At 50.1% G+C, this 27,269-nt stretch overlaps 1 protein-coding gene across 1 annotated transcript in view; it reads left to right on the top strand.

Moving 5' to 3' along the window:
• The window catches only part of xrcc5 (X-ray repair complementing defective repair in Chinese hamster cells 5), a 333,072-nt gene that overhangs the window by 33,101 nt on the left and 272,702 nt on the right, over positions 1 to 27,269 (top strand). Inside the window, exon 4 of the mRNA XM_038790233.1 lies at positions 15,412 to 15,460. Coding sequence (XP_038646161.1) covers positions 15,412 to 15,460 — 49 coding nt within the window. The remainder of the gene's footprint in view (positions 1 to 15,411; positions 15,461 to 27,269) is intronic.

The following is a 27,269-nucleotide window of genomic DNA, read 5'->3' on the forward strand; positions in this document are numbered from 1 at the left end:
AAACATTGATGTGAAAGTGCTGGCGAGGTTAGTGCGGGGGGTGGGGTGGGATAGAGGGATGTGTGCTGGGGAGGGGGTGTGGGGTATGGGGGGGGGGGGGGAACTGAGGATAGAGGGATGTGTGCTGGGGGGGGGGGGGAGGAATGTGTGCCTGGGGTGGTTGCTGAAGATCAAACGGGTTTTGTGCAGGGAAGGCAGCTATCTAGTGACATCAGGAGGCTGTTAAATGTGTTTATGACCGCACCAGTGGGGTGGGTGTCGGAGGTTATTGTCTCTATAGATGTGGAGAAGGCTTTTGATCGGGTGGGGTGGAGGTATTTATTTGAGATCCTGGGTAGGTTTGGATTTGGCCCGAAGTTTGTGGCGTGGGTGCGTCTGTTGTATATAGCCCCTGTGGCAAATATACAAAGAAATGAGATGAGTTCACAAAGTTTTGGACTGCACAGGGGAACAAGACAGGGGTGTCCACTGTCACCGTTGCTTGCGCTGGCAGTTTAGCCCTTGGCGATGGCCTTTCGGGGGTCAATGAAGTGCCAGGGGATTGTGCGGGGGAGGAGGGAGCACCGGGTTTCGTTGTATGCGGATGATCTGCTGTTTGTGTCGGACCCACTGGAGAGTATGGATCGGATCATGGAAATATTGGAGAGGTTTGGGAGCCTTCGGGAAGAGCGAGGGGTTTCCGGTGAATGCGGCGTTGCGGGGGTGCAACTTGGGGATGTTGCCGTTCAAGGTCGCTAAGGAAAGGCTCAGATATTCTGGGATTCAGGTGACGAGGGAATGGGCTACGATGCACAGGTGGAATTTGACAAATTTTGGTGGAGGCGATGAGGCGGGGTTTTAAGAGATGGGATATGTTACACCTGACACTGGCAGGGAGGGTGCAGGTGGTAAAGAAGAATGTGCTGCCAAGGTTCTTGTTTGTTTTCCAGACTAGGTGATGTCCAGCACGAGGGGACATAGCTTTAAATTGAGGGGAGATAGATATAGGACAGATGTCAGAGGTAGGTTCTTTACTCAGTAGTAAGGGCGTGGAATGCCCTGCCTGCAACAGTAGTGGACTCGCCAACACTAAACGCATTCAAATGGTCATTGGATAGACATATGGACGAAAAGGGAATAGTGTAGATGGGCTTTAGAGAGGTTTCACAGGCCGGCGCAACATCGAGGGCCAAAGGGCCTGTACTGCGCTGTTATGTTCTATGTTCACTCTAAACTTCAACACAACTATGACATTGTTCAAACATGGCATCATCCTCCAGTAGAGTTGGCAGAAGAGCATTCTGGGAGGGAATAGTGTAGAGGGACTTTAGAGGGATTTCACAGGTCGGCGCAACATCGAGGGCCTGTGCTGCGCTGTAATGTTCTATGTTCTAGACTCTCCCTATCTTTGTCCCTAAGGCCTTCTTCCGGAAAATAGAGACAGTGATTTTGGAGTTTATATGGATGGGGAAGGTGCCCAGGGTAAAGAGGGCCCTGCTACAGAGACAGAAAGGGGGTTAGCACTCCTGAACCTGCTGCAGAGAATGTGAGACGATGGTGTGGGGGGGAGGCGGGTTGGAGTGGCTCAAGATGGAGGAGGAGTCCTGAAGGGATTCTGTCTGAGGGCTACGGTGACAGCCCCGTTGCCACTAAATCCAGGAAGTATCAGGGGAGCCCAGTGGTACAGTCAACGATCAGGATGTGGAATATGCTGCGGAGGCACTTTAAATTGGAGGGGATGTCGTTGTTGCCATCGGGAACCATAGGATTAAGCTGGGGGCGATGGATGGGATCTATGGGAAGTGAAGGAGGCAGGTCTGGAGAGGGCGAGGGACTTGTATCTGGAAGGGAAGTTTGCCAGTCTGGATGAGTTGCTGGAGAGGTTTGCTGAGGCGGGGTGAATTTACATATATGCAGGTGATGGATTTTGCATGTGAGGCACTCTCAATTACGACGCGAGAGCGAGGTCGGTAATCAAAGGCTTTAATATACAGAGAACAGGACAGCATTCGAGAGAAGTGTGCTCGCCACATGGAGCCTTATCCTATATACTTTTTCCTGGGGGCGTAGCCAGAGGCGGAGTCCCCCAGGGTTCCAAGTCTCTTAAAGGGGCAAGGTATTAAAGGTAAATACCGTTCATCACAGCATGAAAGGAGAGGAGGATGTTTCCCCGGTTGTCGGAGTACATCTTATTGGAGCAACTGCTGCTCCCAGATGTGAGAGGGTAGGATTGGTTATATGTAAGGGTGGTTGGGGGAAGCACGCGGCTGGTGCAGGAGGTGAGGATTAAGAACAAATGCTAGGAAGAGCTGTGGAGGGGAACAGGCTGGGGATTGTGGTGTGAGGCGATGCTTAGAGTGAATTCAACCACTTGCGCAACGATGAGCTTTATTAAGTTCAAGGTAGTCCACAGGGTGCATGTGACTTGGGCAAACATGAGTGGGTTCTTCCAGGGAATGGCCGATGAGTGAGAGAAGTGTGGGTGAGGGCCGGCCGATCATGCGCATATGTTTTGGGATTGTGAGAAAGTATAGAGATGCTGGGAAGCGGTGTTTGGGATGTTTAATAATCTTTATTAGTGTCAAAAGTAGGCTTACATTAACACTGCAATGAAGTTACTGTGAAAAGCCCCTAGTCGCCACATTCCGGTGCCTGTTCGGGTACACAGAGGGAGAATTCAGAATGTCCAATTGACCGAACAGCATGTCTTTCAGGACTTATGGGAGGAAACCGGAGCACCCGGAGAAAACCCACGCAGATATGGGGAGAACGTGCAGACTCCACAAGCTGGGAATCGAACCTGAGACCCTGGAGCTGTGAAGCAACAGTGCTAACCTCTGTGCTACTGATGTTATCTGCGATTGTGGGGGTGGAAGTCAGGCTTGACCTAATGGTGGCGATCTTTGGGGTATCGAAAGTGGCGGAGCTGTTGGAGGGGAAGGTGGGTGAAGTTGTGGCCTTCGCTTCTCTAATTGCCTGGCGAAGGATCTTGCAAAATTGGAGGTCGGATATGCGGCTGGGGGTGACGGCCTGGCTGGGGGGACTTGTAAAATTTTCTCCAGTTGAGTCGAGGGTGTCAGTGGAGGTTTTCGCCACACGGTGGGGGTTATTGACCAAGTTTGAGGAACTGTTTGTCACAGGGGAGGGGGTAAAAAGGGGAAAATAGTACAAACTGTGGACTGAGAGTTTGTAGAGTGTGTTTTCGTCTATGTTGCTATTTTTAACATATGTTTTGAATAAAATACATTTTTAAAAAAAGACCACGGGACAGGGGCATAGCTGCAGAGGACAGGCCAGAGGACAATCGGGAATAATAGAGACTTCGATGTTGTGGCCATTTCAGAGACATGGATAGAGCAGGGACAGGAATGGTTGTTGCAGGTTCCGGGGTTTAGGTGCTTTAGTAACTCAGAGAAGGGGGCAAAAGAGGGGGAGGTGTGGCGCTGCTAGTCAAGGACAGTATTACGGTGGCAGAAAGGGTGCAAGATGGGGACTCTTCTTCCGAGGTAGTATGGGCTGAGGTTAGAAACAGGAAAGGAGAGGTCACCCTGCTGGGAGTTTTCTATAGGCCACCTAATAGTTCTAGAGATGTAGAGGAAAGGATGGCGAAGATGATTCTGGAAAAGAGCGAAAGTAACAGGGTAGTTGTTATGGGAGACTTTAACTTTCCTAATATTGACTGGAAAAGATATAGTTCGAGTACATTAGATGGGTCGTTCTTTGTACAATGTTTGCAGGAGGGTTTCCTGACACAATATGTTGACAGGCCAACAAGAGGCGAGGCCACATTGGATTTGGTTTTGGGTAATGAACCAGGCCAGGTGTTAGATCTGGAGGTAAGTGAACACTTTGGAGACAGTGATCACAATTCGGTGACCTTTACATTAGTGATGGAAAGGGATAAGTATACCCCGCAGGGCAAGAGTTATAGCTGGGGGAAGGGCAATTATGATGCCATTAGACATGACTTAGGATGTGCAGGTTGGAGAAGTAGGCTGCAAGGGTTGGGCACACTGGATATGTGGAGCTTGTTCAAGGAACAGCTATTGTGTGTTCTTGATCAGTACGTACCAGTCAGACAGGGAGGAAAGGGTAGAGCGAGGGAACCGTGGTTTACCAAAGAAGTGGAATCTCTTGTTAAGAGGAAAAAGGAGGCCTATGTGAAGATGAGGCGTGAAGTTTCAGTTGGGGCGCTTGATAGTTACAGGGAAGCGAGGAAGGATCTAAAGAGAGAGCTAAGACGAGCAAGGAGGGGACATGAGAAGTCTTTGGCAGGTAGGATCAAGGAAAACCCAAAAGCTTTCTATAGGTATGTCAGGAATAAAAGAATGACTAGGGTAAGAGTAGGGCCAGTCAAGGACAGTGGTGGGAAGTTGTGTGTGGAGGCTGAGGAGATAAGCGAGATAATAAATGAATACTTTTTGTCAGTATTCACTCAGGAAAAAGATAATATTGTGGAGGAGAATGCTGAGACCCAGGCTATTTTAGAATAGATGGCATTGAGGTGAGTAGGGAAGAAGTGTTGGCAATTCTGGACAAGGTGAAAATAGATAAGTCCCCGGGGCCTGATGGGATTTATCCTAGGATTCTCTGGGAAGCCAGGGAAGAGATTGCTGAGCCTTTGGCTTTGATTTTTAGGTCATCATTGGCTACAGGAATAGTGCCAGAGGACTGGAGGATAGCAAATGTGGTCCCTTTGTTCAAGAAGGGGAGTAGAGATAACCCCGGTAACTATAGGCCGGTGAGCCTAACATCTGTGGTGGGTAAAGTCTTGGAGAGGATTATAAAAGATACGATTTATAATCATCTAGATAGGAATAATATGATTAGGGATAGTCAGCATGGTTTTGTGAAGGGTAGGTCATGCCTCACAAACCTTATCGAGTTCTTTGAGAAGGTGACTGAACAGGTGGACGAGGGTAAAGCAGTTGATGTGGTGTATATGGATTTCAGTAAAGCGTTTGATAAGGTTCCCCACGGTCGGCTATTGCAGAAAATACGGAGGCTGGGGATTGAAGGTGATTTAGAGATGTGGATCAGAAATTGGCTAGTTGAAAGAAGACAGAGAGTGGTGGTTGATGGGAAATGTTCAGAATGGAGTTCAGTTACGAGTGGCGTACCACAAGGATCTGTTCTGGGGCCGTTGCTGTTTGTCATTTTTATAAATGACCTAGAGGAAGGAGCAGAAGGATGGGTAAGTAAATTTGCAGACGACACTAAAGTCGGTGGAGTTGTAGACAGTGCGGAAGGATGTTGCAGGTTACAGAGGGACATAGATAAGCTGCAGAGCTGGGCTGAGAGGTGGCAAATGGAGTTTAATGTGGAGAAGTGTGAGGTGATTCACTTTGGAATGAATAACAGGAATGCGGAATATTTGGCTAATGGTAAAATTCTTGGTAGTGTGGATGAGCAGAGGGATCTCGGTGTCCATGTACATAGATCCCTGAAAGTTGCCACCCAGGTTGATAGGGTTGTGAAGAAGGCCTATGGTGTGATGGCCTTTATTGGTAGAGGGATTGAGTTCCGGAGCCATGAGGTCATGTTGCAGTTGTACAAAACTCTAGTACGGCCGCATTTGGAGTATTGCGTACAGTTCTGGTCGCCTCATTATAGGAAGGACGTGGAAGCTTTGGAACGGGTGCAGAGGAGATTTACCAGGATGTTGCCTGGTATGGAGGGAAAATCTTATGAGGAAAGGCTGATGGACTTGAGGTTGTTTTCGTTAGAGAGAAGAAGGTTAAGAGGTGACCTAATAGAGGCATACAAAATGATCAGAGGGTTAGATAGGGTGGACAGCGAGAGCCTTCTTCCGCGGATGGAGGTGGCTATCACGAGGGGACATAGCCTTAAATTGAGGGGTAATAGATATAGGACAGAGGTCAGAGGTGGGTTTTTTACGCAAAGAGTGGTGAGGCCGTGGAATGCCCTACCTGCAACAGTAGTGAACTCGCCAACATTGAGGGCATTTAAAAGTTTATTGGATAAGCATATGGATGATAAGGGCATAGTGTAGGTTAGATGGCCTTTAGTTTTTTTTCCATGTCGGTGCAACATTGAGGGCCAAAGGGCCTGTACTGCGCTGTATCGTTCTATGTTCTGTAACAAACACACTGGGCAATACACGCTTGGGCCAACTTTGGGAGCTTAACAAAGGCAGAATGGCCAAATAGGGTCCGTGGGGGGGGGGGGGGGGGGGGGGGGAGAGAATGTAAATATTTAAAATGCTCCTTTGGGCATTTTGGGGCTGGTTTAGCACAGTGGGCTAAACAGCTGGCTTGTAATGCAGAACAAGGCCAGCAGCACGGGTTCAATTCCCGTTCCAGCCTCCCTGAACAGGCGCTGGAATGTGGTGACTAGGGACTTTTCACAGTAACTTCATTGAAGCCTACTCGTGACAATAAGCAATTATTATCATTATTGTTTGACTTTGTGCCGTGTTTTTTTTTCTCTTTCTGTTTTGTCTGTTTATTCCTGTTTTTTTGTTGGCCTAATGCACACCTGTAAATATTAATTTCTCTTTGGCTCAATATATGGTGTGATGAAACCTGTAAAAATTAAAGTACGAATGGAAATGTGTAACAAAATTGTGACAACCAATAAAAACACTTAAAAAAAAAATCATGATTCAGGTATACATTTTTTGTCCTGTTTGATTTCCAGCATAAGAACATAAGAACTAGGAGCAGGAGTAGGCCATCTGGCCCCTCGAACCTGCTCCGCCATTCAATGAGATCATGGCTGATCTTTTGTGGACGCAGCTCCACTTTCCGGCCCGAACACCATAACCCTTAATCCCTTTATTCTTCAAAAAACTATCTATCTTTACCTTAACATAGAACATAGAACATAGAACACTACAGCGCAGTACGGGCCCTTCGGCCCTCGATGTTGCGCCGACCTGTGAAACCATCTGAAGCCTATCTGACCTACACTATTCCATTTTCATCCATATGTCTATCCAGTGACCACTTAAATACCCTTAAAGTTGGCGAGTCTACTACTATTGCAGGCAGGGCGTTCCACACCCCTACTACTCTCTGAGTAAAGAAACTGCCTCTGACATCTGTCCTATATCTCTCACCCCTCAATTTAAAGCTATGTCCCCTCGTGTTGGTCATCACCATCCGAGGAAAAAGACTCTCACTGTCCACCCTATCTAACCCTCTGACTATCTTATATGTCTCTATTAAGTCACCTCTCAGCCTTCTCCTCTCTAACGAAAACAACCTCAATTCCCTGAGCCTTTCCTCATAAGACCTTCCCTCCATACCAGGCAACATCCTAGTAAATCTCCTCTGAACCCTTTCCAAAGCTTCCACATCCTTCCTATAATGTGGTGACCAGAACTGCACGCAGTACTCCAGGAGCGGCCGCACCAGAGTTATGTACAGCTGCAGCATGACCTTGTGGTTTCGAAACTCAATCCCCCTGCTTATAAAGGCTAGCACACCATATGCCTTCTTAACAGCCCTATTAACCTGGGTGGCAACTTTCAGGGATTTATGTACCTGGATGCCGAGATCTCTCTGTTCATCTACACTACCAAGAATCTTGCCATTAGCCCAGTACTCTGCATTCCTGTTACTCCTTCCAAAGTGAACCACCTCACACTTTTCCGCATTAAACTCCATCTGCCACCTCTCAGCCCAGCTCTGCAGCCTATCTATGTCCCTCTGTATCCTATAACATCCTTCAGCACTATCCACAACTCCACCGACCTTCGTGTCATCTGCAAATTTACTAACCCATCCTTCTACACCCTCTTCCAGGTCATTTATAAAAATGACAAACAGCAGTGGCCCCAAAACAGATCCTTGCGGTACACCACTAGTAACTGAACTCCAGGATGAACATTTGCCATCAACCACCACCCTCTGTCTTCTTTCAGCTAGCCAATTACTGATCCAAACCGCTAAATCACCTTCAATTCCATACTTCCTTATTTTCTGCAATAGCCTACCGTGGGGAACCTTATCAAACGCCTTACTGAAATCCATATACACCACATCAACAGCTTTACCCTGATCCACCTGTTTGGTCACCTTCTCAAAAAACTCAATAAGGTTTGTGAGACATGACCTACCCTTCACAAAACCGTGTTGAGTATCGCTAATCAACTTGTTCTTCTCAAGATGATTATAAACCCTATCTCTTATAACCTTTTCCAACATTTTACCCACAACCGAAGTAAGGCTCACAGGTCTATAATTACCAGGGTTGTCTCTACTCCCCTTCTTGAACAAGGGGACAACATTTGCTATCCTCCAGTCTTCCGGCACTATTCCTGTCGACAAAGACGACATAAAGATCAAGGACAAAGGCTCTGCAATCTCCTCTCTGGCTTCCCAGAGAATCCTAGGATAAATCCCATCTGGCCCAGGGGACTTATCTATTTTGACATTTTCTAAAATTGCTAACACCTCCTCCTTTTGAACCTCAATTCCATCTAGCCTGGTCGACTGAACCTGAGTGTTCTCCTCGACAACATTGTCTTTCTCCAGTGTAAACACTGACGAAAAATATCCATTTAATGCTTCCCCTATATCCTCTGATTCCACACACAACTTTCCACTACTATCCTTGATTGGCCCTAATCTTACTCGAGTCATTCTGTGTGTGAGACGGGGTGTGTGTGTGAGACGGGGTGAGTGTGTGAGACGGGGTGAGTGTGTGAGACGGGGTGAGTGTGTGAGACGGGGTGAGTGTGTGAGACGGGGTGAGTGTGAGAGAGGGGGTGTGTGTGTGAGACGTGTGAGACGTCTCACACACTCACCCCGTCTCACACACACATGTTAAGAACATCTGTTCTTTTTTTTGTCATTATCCAACTCGGTCAGGCCACCAAGATTATGACAAGTAAAATCTTTTTAGTTTCCTGAAGTAGAAGAAAGGATGCAAGCCCCTTTCGAGCTCACAATCTCGATGTATTAGATTAGGGTTTCCCAAACCTTTCCAGCTGTGGACCTTCCAAGAGCTTCATTCTTATATTGTTGACACCCATTTTGCCACAAATTGGTGGAAACACAGAAATCAAGTGTAAACAAGCCTTTTCTAGCTATATCTGCACATTTATTAGGAATTAGGAGGAGACACACAGTCACAAATACATTTGCCAGCAACACGGACCCCCCACACCTGGTCAAGCCACTCTCAAATTGGGCCCTTAAGATTAACCGCTGGAACCCACTTTAGGAGTGGGTAATCTAAAATGTTAATTCACAGCGCCAGGTTCCCAGGTTTGATTCCCGCTTGGGTCACTGTCTGTGTGGAGTCTGCACGTTCTCCCCGTGTCTGCGTGAGTTTCCTCCGGGTGCTCCGGTTTCCTCCCACAAGTCCCGAAAGATGTGCTGTTAGGTGAATTGGACATTCTGAATTCTCCCTCTGACCCGAACAGGCACCGGAATGTGGCAACTAGGAGATTTTCACAGTAAATTCATTACAGTGTTAATGTAAGCCTACTTGTGACAGTAAAGATTATTGTTAAAAAATTATCTTATTTAAAAAAAAAAAGTCTTGCCTTTTTGTCATTTTTACAGGGAGCAGTTCTGGATAGCTCATATTGGACACATACAATTCTCTCTTCTTCACATACACGCACGTTCCCCACACTCTCACAGACACGTACCCCTGTGTCAAACACTCACACTACTCTTCTCATGCACACTCATCCCCTCGCACGCGCACTCACACCCTCTCTCAAACATTCACCCCCTCTCTCGCACACTCGCCCCCTCACACACACTCCACCCCCTCACACACACACTCACCCCCATTCACGCACACATCCCCTATCACACATTCACCCCGTCTCACCCCCTCTCTCACGCACTCTCCCCCTCACATACACTCACCCCCTCTTACACATCCCCTCTCTCTCACACACCCCGTCTCACACACTCACCCCGTCTCACACACACACCCCCTCACATACACTCACCCCGTCTCACACACACACCCCCTCTCTCACACACACCCCGTCTCACACACTCACCCCCTCTCTCACACTCACCCCGTCTCACACACTCACCCCGTCTCACACACACACCCCCTCTCTCACACACACCCCGTCTCACACACTCACCCCCTCTCTCACACTCACCTCGTCTCACACACTCACCCCGTCTCACACACTCACCCCGTCTCACACACACACCCCCTCTCTCACACTCACCCCGTCTCACACACTCACCCCGTCTCACACACTCACCCCGTCTCACACACTCACCCCGTCTCACACACTCACCCCGTCTCACACACTCACCCCGTCTCACACACACACCCCGTCTCACACACACACCCCGTCTCACACACACACCCCGTCTCACACACTCACCCCGTCTCACACACACACCCCCTCACATACACTCACCCCCTCTTACACATCCCCTCTCTCACACACACCCCGTCTCACACACTCACCCCGTCTCACACACTCACCCCGTCTCTCACACTCACCCCGTCTCACACACACACCCCCTCACACACACACCCCCTCTCTCACACACACCCCGTCTCACACACTCACCCCCTCTCTCACACTCACCCCGTCTCACACACTCACCCCGTCTCACACACTCACCCCGTCTCACACACACACCCCCTCTCTCACACTCACCCCGTGTCACACACTCACCCCGTCTCACACACTCACCCCGTCTCACACACACACCCCGTCTCACACACACACCCCGTCTCACACACACACCCCGTCTCACACACACACCCCGTCTCACACACACACCCCGTCTCACACACTCACCCCGTCTCACACACACACCCCCTCACATACACTCACCCCCTCTTACACATCCCCTCTCTCACACACACCCCGTCTCACACACTCACCCCGTCTCACACACTCACCCCCTCACATACACTCACCCCGTCTCACACACACACCCCCTCTCTCACACACACCCCGTCTCACACACTCACCCCCTCTCTCACACTCACCCCGTCTCACACACTCACCCCGTCTCACACACTCACCCCGTCTCACACACTCACCCCGTCTCACACACACACCCCCTCTCTCACACTCACCCCGTCTCACACACTCACCCCGTCTCACACACTCACCCCGTCTCACACACACACCCCGTCTCACACACACACCCCGTCTCACACACACACCCCGTCTCACACACTCACCCCGTCTCACACACACACCCCCTCACATACACTCACCCCCTCTTACACATCCCCTCTCTCACACACACCCCGTCTCACACACTCACCCCGTCTCACACACTCACCCCGTCTCACACACTCACCCCGTCTCTCACACTCACCCCGTCTCACACACACACCCCCTCACATACACTCACCCCGTCTCACACACACACCCCCTCTCTCACACACACCCCGTCTCACACACTCACCCCCTCTCTCACGCACTCTCCCCCTCACATACACTCACCCCCTCTTACACACCCCCTCTCTCACACACTCGCCCCGTCCCACACACACACCCTCTCACACACTCACCCCCTCTCACACACACTCACCCCCTCACATACACTCACCCCCTCACACACAAACTCACCCCTTCTCACAGGGGCTGGTTTAGCACACTGGGCTAAATCGCTGGCTTTTAAAGCAGACCAAGGCAGGCCAGCAGCACGGTTCAATTCCCGTACCAGCCTCCCCGGACAGGCGCCGGAATGTGTCGACTAGGGGCTTTTCACAGTAACTTAATTGAAGCCGACTCGTGACAATAAGCGATTTTCATTTAATTTCAATTCATTTCACACTCACTCCCTCTCACAAAATCTCACCCCCTCTCACACCTCCTCTCTCACACTCACCACTTCTCTCACACACACACACACACAAACTCACCCCCTCTCACACACACTCACCCCCTCTCACACACACTCACCCCCTCTCACACACACTCACCCCCTCTCACACACAGTCACCCTCTCACACACACATCCCCTCACACACTCCACCCCCTCTCACACACACTCCACCCCCTCTCACAAAATCTCACCCCCTCTCACAGTCACCTCCTCTCTCACACTCACCACCTCTCTCTCACACACACACACACACAAACTCACCCCCTCTCACACACACTCACCCCCTCACACACACAGTCACCCTCTCACACACACATCCCCTCACACAGAATCCACCCCCTCTCACACACTCCACCCCCTCTCACACACATTCCACCCCCTCTCACACACACTCCACCCCCTCTCACACACACTCCATCCCCTCTCACGTACACTCCACCCCCTCTCACACACACTCCACCCCCTCTTACACACGCTCCACTCCCTCTCACACACGCTCCACCCCCTCTCTCACACGCTCCACCCCCTCTCACACACACTCCACCCCCTCTCACACACACTCCACCCCCTCTCACACACACTCCACCCCCTCTCACACACACTCCACCCCCTCTCACACACACTCCACCCCCTCTCACACACACTCCACCCCCCTCACACACACTCCACCCCCCTCACACACACTCCACCCCCTCTCACACACCCTCCACCCCCTCTCACACACACTCCACCCCCTCTCACACACACTCCATCCCCTCTCACACACTCACCCTGTCCTAGAACTGGCTAGGTCATAGAAGGCAGAGAGTAGCAATGGAAGCGTGCTTTTCTAATTGGAGGGCTGTGACTAGTGGTGTTCCGCAGGGATCAGTGCTGGGACCTTTGCTGTTCGTAGTATATATAAATGAATTCGGAGAAAATGTAACTGGTCTGATTAGTAAGTTTGCAGACGACACAAAGATTGGTGGAATTGCGGATCGCGATGAGGACTGTCAGAGGATACAGCAGGATTTAGATAGTTTGGAGACTTGGGCGGAGAGATGGAGGATGGAGTTTAATCCGGACAAATGTGAGGTAATGCATTTTGGAAGGTCTAATGCAGGTAGGGAATATACAGTGAAAGGTAGAACCCCCAAGAGTATTGACAGTCAGAGAGATCTAGGTGTACAGGTCCACAAGTCACTGAAAGGAGCAACACAGGTGGAGAAGGTAGTCAAGAAGGCATACGGCATGCTTGCCTTCATTGGCCGGGGCATTGAGTATAAGAATTGGCAAGTTATGTTGCAGCTGTATAGAACCTTAGTTAGGCCACACTTGGAGTATAGTGTTCAATTCTGGTTGCCACATTACCAGAGGATGTGGAGGATTTAGAGAGGGTGCAGAAAATATTTACCAGGATGTTGCCTGGTATGGAGGGCATTAGCTATGAGGAGCGGTTGAATAAACTTGGTTTGTTCTCACTGGAACGACGGAGGTTGAGGGGCGACCTGATCGAGGTCTACAAAATTATGAGAGGCATAGACAGAGTGGATCGTCAGAGGCTTTTTCCCAGGGTAGAGGGGTCAATTACTAGGGGGCACAGGTTTAAGGTGCGAGGGGCAAGGTTTAGAGAAGATGTACGAGGCAAGTTTTTTTACACAGAGGGTAGTGGGTGCCTGGAACGCGCTGCCGGAGAAGGTGGTGGAAGCAAGGACGATAGTGACATTTAAGGGGCATCTTGACAAATACATGAATAGGATGGGAATAGAGGGATACGAACCCATGAATTGGAGAAGATTTTAGTTTCGACGGGCAGCATGGTCGGCACGGGCTTGGAGGGCCGAAGGGCCTGTTTCTGTGCTGTACTTTTCTTTGTCCTTTGTTTGTTGTTCACGCACTCACCCCCTCTCACACACACATCCCCCCCTCACATACACTCACCCCCTCACAAACACTCACCCCCTCACACACACTCACCCCCTCACACACACTCACCCCCTCACACACACTCACCCCCTTGCACACATTCACCCTCCCACACGCAAACTCACCCCCTCACACAAACTCACCCCCTCACACAAACTCACCCCCTCACACAAACTCACCCCCTCACACAAACTCACCCCCTCACACACAAATTCACCCCCCTGACGCACAAACTCACCCCCTCTCACACACTTCCCCCCCCACACACAAATTCACCCCCTCTCACACACACACCCTCATACACTCCCCCCTCACACACACACTCACCCCCTCGCACACACTCACCCCCTCTCACACACACACCCTCACACACTCACCCCCTCACACACACACACACCCTCACCTACACACTCACCCCCTCACACACACACTCACCCCTTCACACACACACACACACAGCCTCACACACTCACCCCCTCACACACACACTCACCCCCTCATACACACACTCACCCCTTCACACACACACTCACCCCCTCGCACACACTCGCCCCCCTCGCGCACACTCACCCCCTCTCACATACACTCACCCCCTCACACACACACTCACCCCCTCACGCACACACTCACCCCCTCTCACACACACTCACCCCCTCACGCACACACTCACCCCCTCACACACACACACTCACCCCCTCACACACACACTCACCCCCTCACACACACACTCAACCCCTCACCCACACTCACCCCCTCGCACATACTCACCCCCTCTCTCACACACTCCATTCCCCTCATGCGCTCACCCCCTCTCGCGCACTCGCCTCTCTCGAGCGCCCTCACACACTCACCCCTTATCACATGCCCTCTTTCACACACATGCTCACCCCGTCTCTCACACACTCACCCCCTCTCTCACACACTCTATCCTCCTCTCTCACACAAACTCTACTATGCTCTCGCTCTCTGACACACTCACCCACTAACCCCCTCTCTCACACGCATTCTACTCCCCTCCCTCACATGCATTCCGACCCGCTCTCTCGCACTCCGACCTGCTCTCTCGCACTCCGACCTGTTCTCTCTCGCACTCCGACCCGCTCTCTCTCGTACTCCGACCCGCTCTCTCATGCACTCTGACCTGCTCTCTCACACACTCTGACCCGCTCTCTCACACACTCTGACCCGCTCCCTCACACACTCTGACCCGCTCCCTCACACACTCTGACCCGCTCCCTCACACACTCTGACCCGCTCTCTCTCGCACTCCGACCCGCTCCCTCACACACTCTGACCCGCTTCCTCACACACTCTGACCCGCTCTCTCACGCAGACTGAACCCCTCTGTCAGGCTCCAAGACCTGCTCCGGCCCCCCGCTTTGAGGCCCACTCTGTGGCCCACTCTGATCACCTCCCTGCTCCAGCGGAAGTTCCATTTTGAGTCCATCTCCACTGATCACACTTGTCCAAGCAGACAGCCTTTGAGTGGACAAGCAGTTCTGCAGCATTTTTCAAATGTTCCCAACTTGCCATGGACCCCCTGGGAGTCTCCCATGGACCCGGAGTTCCCTGGACACCAGTTTGGGGAACCATATATTAGATATTATGGTGACCTTGGTTCATTATTGTTAGAAATGAGTAATTGTGCATGATTTACAATTGCTGAACAGATTATAAAACAAATGTATATTCCTGTTTTGTTTGAACCTTGACTTCCCCCAAGTTCTGGATGCCTTGATCGTTTGCATGGATTTGCTTCAGAAACAAACTATGTGAGTACCGGAACCACTTTGTGACAATGCTGTATATAAATTGTTATGAGTTGGAGTTTCCTTGATAGCGTGGCTGGGATCTGCACTGGAAACCTGGACGTAAAGTGATCCCATCTGCACTCTCCCCGCTAGTGTCAGTGGGAGCGCATCCCACCTCCGGAACTCAGCCCTCATTTGTTCCACCAATCGAGATAAGTTCAACTTGTGCAGGCGGCCCCAGTCCCGTGACACCTGTATCCCTCAGTATCTAAACCTGTCCCCTACTACCTCGCCACTGTTTTAAAATTGTGTTCTCTGGTTCTAGTTTTTCCTACAAGTAGAAACTTCCTCTCCACGTCCACTCTATCCAGGCCTCGCAGTATCATAGAACATAGAACGATACAGCGCAGTACAGGCCCTTCGGCCCTCAATGTTGCACCGACATGGAAAAAAAACTAAAGGCCATCTAACCTACACTATGCCCTTATCATCTATATGCTTATCCAATAAATTTTTAAATGCCCTCAATGTTGGCGAGTTCACTACTGTTGCAGGTAGGGCATTCCACAGCCTCACCACTCTTTGCGTAAAAAACCCACCTCTGACCTCTGTACTATATCTATTACCCCTCAATTTAAGGCTATGTCCCCTCGTGCTAGCCACCTCCATCCGCGGGAGAAGTCCTGTAAGTTTCAATAAGATCCCACCTAATCCTTCTAAACTCTTAGTCAATCTCTCCTCATATGACAGTCCCGCCATCCCTGGAATCAGTCTGGTAAACCTTCGCTGTACTCCCTCGAGAGCAAGAACATCCTTCCTCCGAGAAGGAGACCAAAACTGCACACAATATTCTAGGTGTTGCCTCACCAAGGCCCTGTACAATTGCAGCAACACATCCTTGCTTCTGTACTCGATACACCTTACAAACGTGTCACGTTCCTGAGAGAACGAAGGATAAGTATGGGAAGTTTAAGGAGCCTTGGATAACGAGGGATATTGTGAACCTCATCAAAAAGAAAAAGGAGGCTTTTGTACAATCTAGAATCCTAGAATTTACAGTGCAGAAGGAGGCTATTCGGCACATCGAGTCTGCACCAGCCTTTGGAAAGAGCACCCTACCCAAGCCCACACCTCCACCCTATCTCCGTAACCATACCTAACTTTTTTTAGACACCAAGGGCAATTTAGCATGGCCAATCCAGCAGAGGGCAGCAGAGCAGAGCTTCTGATTGGCTGTTCCGGGGAGATTTGCATACGTGCAGTGCAGTCAACGTAAGTTGAAGGTGCACCTGCATCAGTGACCCGAGGAGTTCGACGGAAGGTGAGCATCCAGCAGAGGGCAGCAGAGCAGAGCTTCTGATTGGCTGTTCCGGGGAGATTTGCATACGTGCAGTGCGGTCAGCGTAAGTTGAAGGTGCACCTGCATCAGTGACCCGAGGAGTTCGACGGAAGGTGAGCATCCAGCAGAGGGCAGCAGAGCAGAGCTTCTGATTGGCTGTTCCGGGGAGATTTGCATACGTGCAGTGCGGTCAGCGTAAGTTGAAGGTGCACCTGCATCAGTGACCCGAGGAGTTCGACGGAAGGTGAGCATCCAGCAGAGGGCAGCAGAGCAGAGCTTCTGATTGGCTGTTCCGGGGAGATTTGCATACGTGCAGTGCGGTCAGCGTAAGTTGAAGGTGCACCTGCATCAGTGACCCGAGGAGTTCGACGGAAGGTGAGCATCCAGCAGAGGGCAGCAGAGCAGAGCTTCTGATTGGCTGTTCCGGGGAGATTTGCATACGTGCAGTGCGGTCAGCGTAAGTTGAAGGTGCACCTGCATCAGTGACCCGAGGAGTTCGACGGAAGGTGAGCATCCAGCAGAGGGCAGCAGAGCAGAGCTTCTGATTGGCTGTTCCGGGGAGATTTGCATACGTGCAGTGCGGTCAGCGTAAGTTGAAGGTGCACCTGCATCAGTGACCCGAGGAGTTCGACGGAAGGTGAGCATCCAGTAGAGGGCAGCAGAGCAGAGCTTCTGATTGGCTGTTCCGGGGAGATTTGCATACGTGCAGTGCGGTCAGCGTAAGTTGAAGGTGCACCTGCATCAGTGACCCGAGGAGTTCGACGGAAGGTGAGCATCCAGCAGAGGGCAGCAGAGCAGAGCTTCTGATTGGCTGTTCCGGGGAGATTTGCATACGTGCAGTGCGGTCAGCGTAAGTTGAAGGTGCACCTGCATCAGTGACCCGAAGAGTTCGACGGAAGGTGAGCATCCAGCAGAGGGCAGCAGAGCAGAGCTTCTGATTGGCTGTTCCGGGGAGATTTGCATACGTGCAGTGCGGTCAGCGTAAGTTGAAGGTGCACCTGCATCAGTGACCGAGGAGTTCGACGGAAGGTGAGCATCCAGCAGAGGGCAGCAGAGCAGAGCTTCTGATTGGCTGTTCCGGGGAGATTTGCATACGTGCAGTGCGGTCAGCGTAAGTTGAAGGTGCACCTGCATCAGTGACCCGAGGAGTTCGACGGAAGGTGAGCATCCAGCAGAGGGCAGCAGAGCAGAGCTTCTGATTGGCTGTTCCGGGGAGATTTGCATACGTGCAGTGCGGTCAGCGTAAGTTGAAGGTGCACCTGCATCAGTGACCCGAGGAGTTCGACGGAAGGTGAGCATCCAGCAGAGGGCAGCAGAGCAGAGCTTCTGATTGGCTGTTCCGGGGAGATTTGCATACGTGCAGTGCGGTCAGCGTAAGTTGAAGGTGCACCTGCATCAGTGACCCGAGGAGTTCGACGGAAGGTGAGCATCCAGCAGAGGGCAGCAGAGCAGAGCTTCTGATTGGCTGTTCCGGGGAGATTTGCATACGTGCAGTGCGGTCAGCGTAAGTTGAAGGTGCACCTGCATCAGTGACCCGAGGAGTTCGACGGAAGGTGAGCATCCAGCAGAGGGCAGCAGAGCAGAGCTTCTGATTGGCTGTTCCGGGGAGATTTGCATACGTGCAGTGCGGTCAGCGTAAGTTGAAGGTGCACCTGCATCAGTGACCCGAGGAGTTCGACGGAAGGTGAGCATCCAGTAGAGGGCAGCAGAGCAGAGCTTCTGATTGGCTGTTCCGGGGAGATTTGCATACGTGCAGTGCGGTCAGCGTAAGTTGAAGGTGCACCTGCATCAGTGACCCGAGGAGTTCGACGGAAGATGAGCATCCAGTAGAGGGCAGCAGAGCAGAGCTTCTGATTGGCTGTTCCGGGGAGATTTGCATACGTGCAGTGCGGTCAGCGTAAGTTGAAGGTGCACCTGCATCAGTGACCCGAGGAGTTCGACGGAAGGTGAGCATCCAGCAGAGGGCAGCAGAGCAGAGCTTCTGATTGGCTGTTCCGGGGAGATTTGCATACGTGCAGTGCGGTCAGCGTAAGTTGAAGGTGCACCTGCATCAGTGACCCGAAGAGTTCGACGGAAGGTGAGCATCCAGCAGAGGGCAGCAGAGCAGAGCTTCTGATTGGCTGTTCCGGGGAGATTTGCATACGTGCAGTGCGGTCAGCGTAAGTTGAAGGTGCACCTGCATCAGTGACCCGAGGAGTTCGACGGAAGGTGAGCATCAAGCAGAGGGCAGCAGAGCAGAGCTTCTGATTGGCTGTTCCGGGGAGATTTGCATACGTGCAGTGCGGTCAGCGTAAGTTGAAGGTGCACCTGCATCAGTGACCCGAGGAGTTCGACGGAAGGTGAGCATCCAGCAGAGGGCAGCAGAGCAGAGCTTCTGATTGGCTGTTCCGGGGAGATTTGCATACGTGCAGTGCGGTCAGCGTAAGTTGAAGGTGCACCTGCATCAGTGACCCGAGGAGTTCGACGGAAGGTGAGCATCCAGCAGAGGGCAGCAGAGCAGAGCTTCTGATTGGCTGTTCCGGGGAGATTTGCATACGTGCAGTGCGGTCAGCGTAAGTTGAAGGTGCACCTGCATCAGTGACCCGAAGAGTTCGACGGAAGGTGAGCATCCAGCAGAGGGCAGCAGAGCAGAGCTTCTGATTGGCTGTTCCGGGGAGATTTGCATACGTGCAGTGCGGTCAGCGTAAGTTGAAGGTGCACCTGCATCAGTGACCCGAGGAGTTCGACGGAAGGTGAGCATCCAGCAGAGGGCAGCAGAGCAGAGCTTCTGATTGGCTGTTCCGGGGAGATTTGCATACGTGCAGTGCGGTCAGCGTAAGTTGAAGGTGCACCTGCATCAGTGACCCGAGGAGTTCGACGGAAGGTGAGCATCCAGCAGAGGGCAGCAGAGCAGAGCTTCTGATTGGCTGTTCCGGGGAGATTTGCATACGTGCAGTGCGGTCAGCGTAAGTTGAAGGTGGTTTGTGAAGGGGCTGTTCTCGAGTGACAGCTTTACCCGAAACACTACTTATGTAGTGTCTCCCACCCATCCTCCTCCTCTAACCAAAAAAAAAGCTCTGTCCGTTGGATTGCTAAACTAATAAGTTTTTTTATTTTTTTATTTTTCAGTAGTTGGGAAGTTAGTTCAGTGGGAATGGAGGCTAGGGCAGTTGAATGTTCCTCCTGCAGAATGTGGGAGGAAAGGGTCACGTCTCGTGTCCCTTCTGACTACATCTGCGGGAAGTGCACCCAACTCCAGCTCCTCGAGAGCCGCATTAGGGACCTGGAGCTGGAGCTGGATGAACTTCGGATCATTCGGGAGGCGGAGGAGGTTATTGAGAGGAGTTATAGGGAGGTAGTCACACCTCAGGTAAAAGAAGAAAGTAGATGGGTTACCGTCAGGGGAGGCAGAGGGAACCGGCAGGCAGTGCAGGGATCCCCTGTGGTCGTTCCCCTCTATAACAAGTATACCGTTTTGGATACTGTTGCGGGGGACGACTTACCAGGGGTAAGCAATAGGGCGCAGGTCTCTGGCACAGAGTCTGTCCCTGTTGCTCAGAAGGGAAGGGAGAAGAGGAATTGAGCACTTGTCATTGGGGACTCCATAGTTAGAGGAACAGACAGGAGGTTCTGTGGGAACGAAAGAGACTCACGGTTGGTGTGTTGCCTCCCAGGTGCCAGGGTTCGTGATGTCTCTGATCGTGTTTTTGGGATCCTTAAGGGGGAGGGGGAGCAGCCCCAAGTCGTGGTCCACATAGGTACCAACGACATAGGTAGGAAGAGAGATGGGGATTTGAGACAGAAATTCAGGGAGCTAGGGTGGAAGCTGAGAGCTAGAACAAACAGAGTTGTTATCTCTGGGTTGTTACCCGTGCCACGTGCTCGCGAAGTAAGAAATAAGGAGAGAGAGGAGTTGAACACGTGGCTACAGGGATGGTGCAGGAGGGAGGGTTTTGGTTTCCTGGATAATTGGGGCTCATTCTGGGGTAGGTGGGACCTCTACAAACAGGATGGTCTTCACCTGAACCAGAGGGGTACCAATATCCTGGGAGGGAGATTTGCTAGTGCTCTTTGGGGGGGTTTAAACTAATTCAGCAGGGGGATGGGAACCTAAATTGTAGTCCCAGTGTACAGGATGTTGAGAGTAGTGAGGTCAGGGATAGGGTTAAAAGTTCGAAAGAGGGCACCGGCAAGCAGGACGCTGGTTTGAAGTGTGTCTACTTCAACGCCAGGAGCATCCGGAATAAGGTGGGTGAGCTTGCAGCATTGGTTGGTACCTGGGATCTCGATGTTGTGGCGATTTCGGAGACATGGGTAGAGCAGGGACAGGAATGGTTGTTGCAGGTTCCAGGATTTAGATGTTTCTGTAAGAACAGAGAAGATGGTAAAAGAGGGGGGGGTGTGGCATTGTTAATCAAGGAAAGTATTACGGCGGTAGAAAGGACGCTTGAGGACTCGTCTACTGAGGCAGTATGGGCCGAGGTTAGGAACAGTAGAGGAGAGGTCACCCTGTTGTGAGTTGTCTATAGACCTCCGAATAGTCCCAGAGATGTAGAGGAAAGGATTGCAAAGATGATTCTTGACAGGAGCGAGAGTAACAGGGTAGTTGTTATGGGAGACTTTAACTTTCCAAATATTGACTGGAAATACTATAGTTCGAGTACTATAGATGGGTCAGTTTTTGTGCAGTGTGTGCAGGAGGGTTTTCTGACACAGTATGTAGACAGGCCAACAAGGGGCGAGGCCACATTGGATTTGGTACTGGGTAATGAACCCGGCCAGGTGTTAGATTTAGATGTAGGTGAGCACTTTGGTGATAGTGATCACAACTCGGTTATGTTTACTTTAGCAATGGGCAGGGATAGGTATATACCGCAAGGCAAGAATTATAGCTGGGGGAAAGGCAATTATGATGCTATTCGGCAAGATTTAGGAGGTATAGGATGGGGAAGGAAACTGCAGGGGATGGGTACAATCGAAATGTGGAGCTTTTTCAAGGAACAGCTACTGCGTGTCCTTGATAAGTATGTACCTGTCAGGCAGGGAGGAAGTTGTCGAGCAAGGGAGCCGTGGTTTACTAAGGAAGTTGAAGCACTTGTCAAGAGGAAGAAGAAGGCTTATGTTAGGATGAGACATGAAGGCTCAGTTAGGGCACTTGAGAGTTACAGGTTAGCCAGGAAGGACCTAAAGGGAGAGTTAAGAAGAGCGAGGAGAGGACACGAAAAGTCGTTGGCGGATAGGATCAAGGAAAACCCTAAGGCTTTCTATAGGTATATCAGGAACAAACGAATGACTCTAGTAAGATTAGGGCCAATCAAGGATAGTAGTGGAAAGTTGTGTGTGGAATCAGAGGAGATAGGGGAAGCATTAAATGGATATTTTTCGTCAGTGTTTACACTGGAGAAAGACAATGTTGTCGAGGAGAACACTCAGGTTCAGTCGACCAGGCTAGATGGAATTGAGGTTCAAAAGGAGGAGGTGTTAGCAATTTTAGAAAATGTCAAAATAGATAAGTCCCCTGGGCCAGATGGGATTTATCCTAGGATTCTCTGGGAAGCCAGGGAGGAGATTGCTGAGCCTTTGTTCTTGATCTTTATGTCGTCTTTGTCGACAGGAATAGTGCCGGAAGACTGGAGGATAGCAAATGTTGTCCCCTTGTTCAAGAAGGGGAGTAGAGACAACCCTGGTAATTATAGACCTGTGAGCCTTACTTCGGTTGTGGGTAAAATGTTGGAAAAGGTTATAAGAGATAGGGTTTATAATCATCTTGAAAAGAACAAGTTGATTAGCGATAGTCAACACGGTTTTGTGAAGGGTAGGTCATGTCTCACAAACCTTATTGAGTTTTTTGAGAAGGTGACCAAACAGGTGGATCAGGGTAAAGCTGTTGATGTGGTGTATATGGATTTCAGTAAGGCGTTTGATAAGGTTCCCCACGGTAGGCTATTGCAGAAAATAAGGAAGTATGGAATTGAAGGTGATTTAGCGGTTTGGATCAGTAATTGGCTAGCTGAAAGAAGACAGAGGGTGGTGGTTGATGGCAAATGTTCATCCTGGAGTTCAGTTACTAGTGGTGTACCGCAAGGATCTGTTTTGGGGCCACTGCTGTTTGTCATTTTTATAAATGACCTGGAAGAGGGTATAGAAGGATGGGTTAGTAAATTTGCAGATGACACGAAGGTCGGTGGAGTTGTGGATACTGCTGAAGGATGTTATAGGATACAGAGGGACATAGATAAGCTGCAGAGCTGGGCTGAGAGGTGGCAGATGGAGTTTAATGCGGAAAAGTGTGAGGTGGTTCACTTTGGAAGGAGTAACAGGAATGCAGAGTACTGGGCTAATGGCAAGATTCTTGGTAGTGTAGATGAACAGAGAGATCTCGGCATCCAGGTACATAAATCCCTGAAAGTTGCCACCCAGGTTAATAGGGCTGTTAAGAAGGCATATGGTGTGCTAGCCTTTATAAGCAGGGGGATTGAGTTTCGGAACCACAAGGTCATGCTGCAGCTGTACATAACTCTGGTGCGGCCACACCTGGAGTACTGCGTGCAGTTCTGGTCACCACATTATAGGAAGGATGTGGAAGCTTTGGAAAGGGTTCAGAGGAGATTTACTAGGATGTTGCCTAGTATGGAGGGAAGGTCTTACGAGGAAAGGCTCAGGGAATTGAGGTTGTTTTCGTTAGAGAGGAGAAGGCTGAGAGGTGACTTAATAGAGACATATAAGATAGTCAGAGGGTTAGATAGGGTGGACAGTGAGAGTCTTTTTCCTCGGATGGTGATGACCAACACGAGGGGACATAGCTTTAAATTGAGGGGTGAGAGATATAGGACAGATGTCAGAGGCAGTTTCTTTACTCAGAGAGTAGTAGGGGTGTGGAACGCCCTGCCTGCAATAGTAGTAGACTCGCCAACTTTAAGGGTATTTAAGTGGTCACTGGATAGACATATGGATGAATATGGAATAGTGTAGGTCAGATAGGCTTCAGATGGTTTCACAGGTCGGCGCAACATCGAGGGCCGAAGGGCCCGTACTGCGCTGTAGTGTTCTATGTTCTATGTTCTAATCCACCTAACCTGCACATCTTTGGACTGTGGGAGGTAACGGAGCACCCGGAGGAAACCCACACACACACGGGGAGAACGTGCAGACTCCACACAGACAGTGGCCCAAGCCAGGAGTCGAACCTGGGACCCTGGAGCTGTGAAGCAACTGTGCTAACCACTGTGCTTCCATGCCGATAGGGTGGGGACAATCAAAACCCTTGAGGACTACAAAGAAAATAGGAAGGTACTGAAGCAGGAAATTAGGAGGGCTTGGAGGGGTCATGAAAAGTTATTGGCAAGTAGGATTAAGGTGAATCCCAAAGCTTTTTCTTCATATGTAAAAAGCAAGAGGATGACCAGGGAAAGGATTGAACCATCTAACGACAGTGGGGGGAATATACGTGTCACTCCACCCTGCGCTTGCATGCCGATTTTGCCAGGCCATTTATGGGATCCTTATAGATGCCCACTGAAAGTGGCTGGACGTGCACCGAATGTCTTCTATCACCTCACAAATAACCGTGAAGAAATTGCGCCAATCATTCAGCATCCATAGAATTCCAGAGATGCTTGTCATGGACAATTGAATTCCCAATTACCAGTGAGATGTTCCAGGCCAATGGCATGAAACATGTCCGAACCGCTCCGTACCATTTGCTGAGCAGGAAGTCCAAATGTTTAAACAGTGTATAGAGTCATCGATGTGAACAGTATAAAAAACATGCCCTTCGGCCCAGCTTGTCCGTGCTGCCCAGTTTCTATCACTAAGCTAGTCCCACTTATGTGGCATGTGGCCCATATCCCTCGATACGGGAGGGGGTATCTGTTGGGGAGGTTTTAAATTAATATGGCAGGGGGATGGGAACCAGATTAGGAAGTTAGAGGTCAGTAAAGAGGCAGCAACTAAAGCCAGTAAGGTACTAGATAATAAACTCGATAATAAACTAGGGGCTGGTTTAGCTCACCAGGCTAAATCGCTGGCTTTTAAAGCAGACCAAGCAGGCCAGCAGCACGGTTCGATTCCCGTACCAGCCTCCCCGGACAGGCGCCGGAATATGGCGACTAGGAGCTTTTCACAGTAACTTCATTGAAGCCTACTCGTGACAATAAGCGATTTTCATTCATTTCATTTCAAACTCAATGTGACTAAGGGGAAGAGTAGACAGGGAAGAGGTGATGAACGCAAAGGGACAGGTGGTCTGAGGTCCATTTGTTTTAATGCGAGAAGTGTAGCAGGTAAGGCAGATGAATTTAGGGCTTGGATTAGCACCTGGGAATATGATGTTATTGGTATTACTGAGACTTGGTTGAGGGAAGGGTAAGACTGGCAACTGAATATCCCAGGGTATAGATGCTTCAGGAGGGATAGAGAGGGAGGTAAAAGGGGTGGAGGAGTTGCATTACTGGTCAGAGATGATATCACAGCTGTGATTAAGGAGGGCACGATGGAGGATTCGAGCACTGAGGCAATATGGGTAGAGCTAAGAAATAGGAAAGGTGCAGTAACATTGCTGGGACTTTACGACAGGCCTCCCAAAAGCGAGCGTGAAGTAGAGGTACAAATATGTAGACAGATGATAGAAAAATGTAGGAGCAATAGGGTGGTTGTGATGGGAGATTTTAACTTCCCCAACATTGAATGGGACTCATGTAGTGTTGGAGGCGTAGATGGAGCAGAATTTATAAGGAGCATCCAGGAGAGTTTTTTAGAGCAGTATGTAAATAGTCCAACTCGGGAAGGGGCCATACTGGACCTGGTATTGGGGAATGATCCCGGCCAGGTGGTTGAAGTTTCAGTCGGTGATTACTTTGGGAATAGCGATCACAATTCTGTAAATTTTAGAATACTCATGGACATAAAGGAAGAGTGCTAAATTGGGGGCAGGCCAAGTATAACAAAATTTGGCAGGAGCTAGGGAATGTGGATTGGGAGCAGCTGTTTAAGGGTAAATCCACATTTTAAATGTGGGAGTCTTTTAAGGAAAGGTTGATTAGAGTGCTGGACAGACATGTCCCTGTGAAAATGAGGTTTAGAAATGGCAGGATTAGGGAACCATGGATGATGGTTGGAATTGTGAGACTAGCTAAGATGAAAAAGGAAGCATACATAAGATCGGGGCGACTTGAAACTGATGAAACTTTGGAGGAATATCGGGAAAGTAGGACAAATCTCAAACACGCAATAAAGAGGGCTAAAAGGGGTCATGAAATATCTTTGGTTAACAGGATTAAGGAAAATCCCAAAGCCTTTTATTCGTATATAAGGAGCAAGAGGGTAACTAGAGAAAGGATTGGCCCACTCAAAGACAAAAGAGGGAATTTATGCGTGGAGTCAGAGGAAATGGGGTGAGATTCTTAATGAGTACTTTGCATCGGTATTCACAAAGGAGAGGGACATGACGGATGTTGAGGCTAGGGATGGATGTTTAAATACTCTAGGTCAAGTCGGCATAAGGAAGGGGGAAGTTTTGGGTATTCTAAAAGGCATTAAGGTGGACAAGTCCCCAGGACTGGATGGGATCTATCCTAGGTTACCGAGGGACGAAATAGCTGGGGCCTTGACAGATATAGAACATAGAACAGTACAGCACAGAACAGGCTCTTCGGCCCTCGATGTTGTGCCGAGCAATGATCACCCTACTTAAACCCACGTAACCCGTATACCCGTAACCCAACAATCCCCCCATTAACCTTACACTACGGGCAATTTAGCATGGCCAATCCACCTAACCCGCACATCTTTGAACTGTGGGAGGAAACCGGAGCACCCGGAGGAAACCCACGCACACACAGGGAGGACGTGCAGACTCCACACAGACAGTGACCCAGCCGGGAATCGAACCTGGGACCCTGGAGCTGTGAAGCATTGATGCTAACCACCATGCTACCGTGAGGCCATATCTTTGCAGCATCCTTGAGCACGGGTGAGGTACCGGAGGACTGGAAAATTGCTAATGTTGTCACTTTGTTTAAAAAGGGTAGCAGGGATAATCCAGGGAATTATAGACCTGTGAGCTTGACGTCAGTGGTCGGCAAACTGTTGGAGAAGAAACTGAGGGATAGGATCTATTCACATTTGGAAGAAAATGGACTTATCAGAGATAGGCAGCATGGTTTTGTGCAGGGAAGGTCATGTTTTACAAACCTAATAGAATTCTTTGAGGAAGTGACAAAGTTAATTGATGAGGGAAGGGCTGTAGATGTCATATACATGGACTTTAGTAAGGCGTTTGATAAGGTTTCCCATGGCAGATTGATGGAAAAAGTGAAGTCGTATGGGGTTCAGGGTGTACTAGCTAGATGGATAAAGAACTGGCTGGGCAACAGGAGACAGAGAGTAGTGGTGGAAGGGAGTGTCTCAAAATGGAGAAAGGTGACTAGTGGTGTTCCACAGGGATCACTGTTGTTTGCTCAGATCACTGTTGTTTGTGATATACATAAATGATCTGGACAAAGGTATAGGTGG

This window comes from Scyliorhinus canicula, chromosome 2 (assembly GCF_902713615.1).
Source record: "Scyliorhinus canicula chromosome 2, sScyCan1.1, whole genome shotgun sequence".
Taxonomy (NCBI): domain Eukaryota; kingdom Metazoa; phylum Chordata; class Chondrichthyes; order Carcharhiniformes; family Scyliorhinidae; genus Scyliorhinus; species Scyliorhinus canicula.